At 37.5% G+C, this 2,838-nt stretch overlaps 1 protein-coding gene across 1 annotated transcript; it reads right to left on the bottom strand.

Annotated features, from left to right (window-relative positions):
- Positions 1 to 228: 228 nt before the first annotated feature.
- On the bottom strand, positions 229 to 2,734 carry SARC_12166 (hypothetical protein; the record flags this gene model as incomplete). Its single annotated transcript, XM_014293734.1, has 4 exons — positions 2,604 to 2,734; positions 2,362 to 2,404; positions 1,271 to 1,347; positions 229 to 380 (listed from the first exon to the last, which is right to left on the bottom strand). Coding segments are annotated over exons 1-4 (323 nt in total), but the record flags the coding sequence as incomplete, so codon positions are not given.
- Between the last annotated feature and the right edge of the window lie 104 nt (positions 2,735 to 2,838).

The raw sequence follows: 2,838 nt of genomic DNA, 5'->3' as shown, positions 1-2,838 counted from the left end.
GTGTGTTTGTTGTGTGTGTGTGTATGTATATGTCTATGTACATGTATATATAAATATATAAATATATATATATATATATATATACAAAATATACAATATATATATATAAATATACAGTATATACAATATATATATATGTATATATATATATATATATTTAACTACATATATATAGCTAAAAATAAACAATCACATATACATCTATCCGTATGTATATTGGGCACGTACCGTTTGCAGGTGAACTCTGTGCGAGAGTTTCCGTCCACGTGGTTGATTTGGTTGACATTTGAGCTGTCCATAATAAAGTCCATCAGTGGTAGTGGTGGCGCAGACATCGGCACACGGTCACCTACCATGTTCCCAATAGCCCGCTCATATATCTAAATATAGGCATGCATATTGGGGAGGTTATTATTATCTATCGAGAACGGTATAAATACATGCTGTGAACGATACAAGTGCTAGTGTTTGAAGTAAAACCCTATACCCCATAAACCCAATAGAAGAAGTTCTAAGTATATAGTATGCGTGGAAGGCGAGATGGAGGGTTGGGGGTTAGATGCAAGCCTAATAACAAGAGTATGGCATGATATATAGAGACATGGAAGACTGTAGGTACATCTCTGAGATTAGGCGTAATTGCCAGTGTATGGTACGATATATTGAGGCAGGCCTGGAAGAATATACGTATATCTCTGCGATTAAACGCAATTGCACGAGTGTGGTAGTTCGACTAACATGTGTACACATAAATGGCATGCGCTGACCATTCTAGTCGTTTACGCAAACAAGGTACACTCATACAAGAAGTACAAACTCGTAAAAATAGAAATAAACGCTTTCAGCGCCTTATACGAGAGATGTACCCAAGAATGTATTGTTGTGTTTCCTATTCCCAAAAAAAAAGGTACAGTACTCCAAAATATAGTTTTACGTACCCAGCAAGAAAAATGTACTCAACACAGCCGATTTACGTACTCTTGATAGAGTTTGAATGATTAAATGCGAGAGACAATCAGTCAGCTTGGTTCAGCATGGCAGTAATTTCCACTCGCGTACTAGGTACAAGTAAATACGTATTTAATATTAATATATGTACTCGCATACGAATATTTACTTGAAATCAAATACGTATCTGAAACCAAGAAAGTTTCTTACACACAAATACGTATTTGACACCAAATTAAATACTTGAATACAGATACATATATACTCAAATTAGATACTCACATACAAATACGTATTTGAACCAAAATACGTATTCACATACCCGTAACGAAACGTTCTGGAAAGCCAAACTAAAGTCTAGGGACACTTCGCGTCCAAAATCGTCCGTTTTGAGTTCGGCTATGAGCAAGCGGAGCGGAAAACGCCCAAAAATAGGAGAACAAAAAATGCATAAGAGTATTAGGTATGGGTCACCCAATTCATTTGGGAGAGAGGTCTATACATACGACAACTGCCACAGAATAGGAAGTCACCTGCAAGTCTACCTACACCGTCCATGACAGGTGTATGTGGTAGGTATGAGCATATGACTTAGCATCTACATACAACAACTGCCACAGAATAGGAGATCACCAGGAAGTCTACCTACACCGTCCATGGCAGGTGCATGTGGTAGGTATGAGTATATGACTCAGAATTCGCGCAACGGAACAATATCATAAAACCACAGCATGGCATCGCTAACAACTGGTGAACGACCAAATACACATGTGCGGCTATATACATACGCATACGTGGCTTAGATTTAAATGGATACACCTCCGTGCAAATAAGCCGTTGATCAGGTATGTTACAGGCGCACACTTAAAGATAAACGTTTTTACGTACTACTGACCATACTAATCGACTAATTTGTAACGATTTACAACCAGACCATTAATCGTAAACGTATTTACTTAGGAATAAGTCGTACATTGCACATGCATCACATCTGCACCCCTTATGGCAACACATCTCCAATTGCAAACACAATAGCCATGATCCCAAATAAACATGATCTCGGCAGCACATTGACGTACACGTATATTTTGAATATGCATATTTTATAGTTTATATTGACATTATGTGTTATAGTCGTGTATGTGTATACATGCTTATTTCATTCTCGAGCGTATGTATATCAAAGCATACAGGATAACGAAATGGAACCAAAATCGTAAACGCCTATCACATGACGTACAAAACAACAGAATATTGACGAATACGTATACGTGCATACATATTTGATATATAAGTATATGTATTTCATACATATGAAAATGTATGAAATGAGTATACGTAAAACAAACATGCATGTCAACAAATCAATCGTCTGGTAGTTCACAAGTAGCTCAGCATAGCCACTACACTTACGAGAGTCTCCAGCAGCAGCAGTCGCAGTTGTGGCACTTGAGCTCTGTGGTATGGAATAAGTGGGTATACATAAGATAGAGAAGTAGGTATATATATATATATCCAAATATACCACAGAAGTGCCGCCTTCAATGAGAGTACACGAAAGCAAGCCAAAAAAACACTAACATCTGGACACATGACTGAATTTCTATACTAGCAAATATACATAAACCGTACCCAATTTAAAAAGAACTACCTACCTCTGAAGGATCACCTTCGGCCAGATTTCCAGAGAGCAGATCGAAGAACATGGACAATTGTATGTCCGTGAGATGAATCCCCACATTCGCCACAGACCCAGCCACTTTGTACCGCGGATATAGCAACGCCTGTATAGGTGGGAGATATGAGTTCGATATAGAGATGAATATATATATATATATATATATATACATATATATATATATGTGTGTGTGTGTGTGTGTGTGTGTGTGT

This window comes from Sphaeroforma arctica, assembly GCF_001186125.1.
Source record: "Sphaeroforma arctica JP610 unplaced genomic scaffold supercont1.2111, whole genome shotgun sequence".
NCBI classification, from domain to species: domain Eukaryota; class Ichthyosporea; order Ichthyophonida; genus Sphaeroforma; species Sphaeroforma arctica.
Note: the sequence above shows the minus strand (reverse complement) of the source record. Positions and strands in the feature narration are given on the sequence as shown.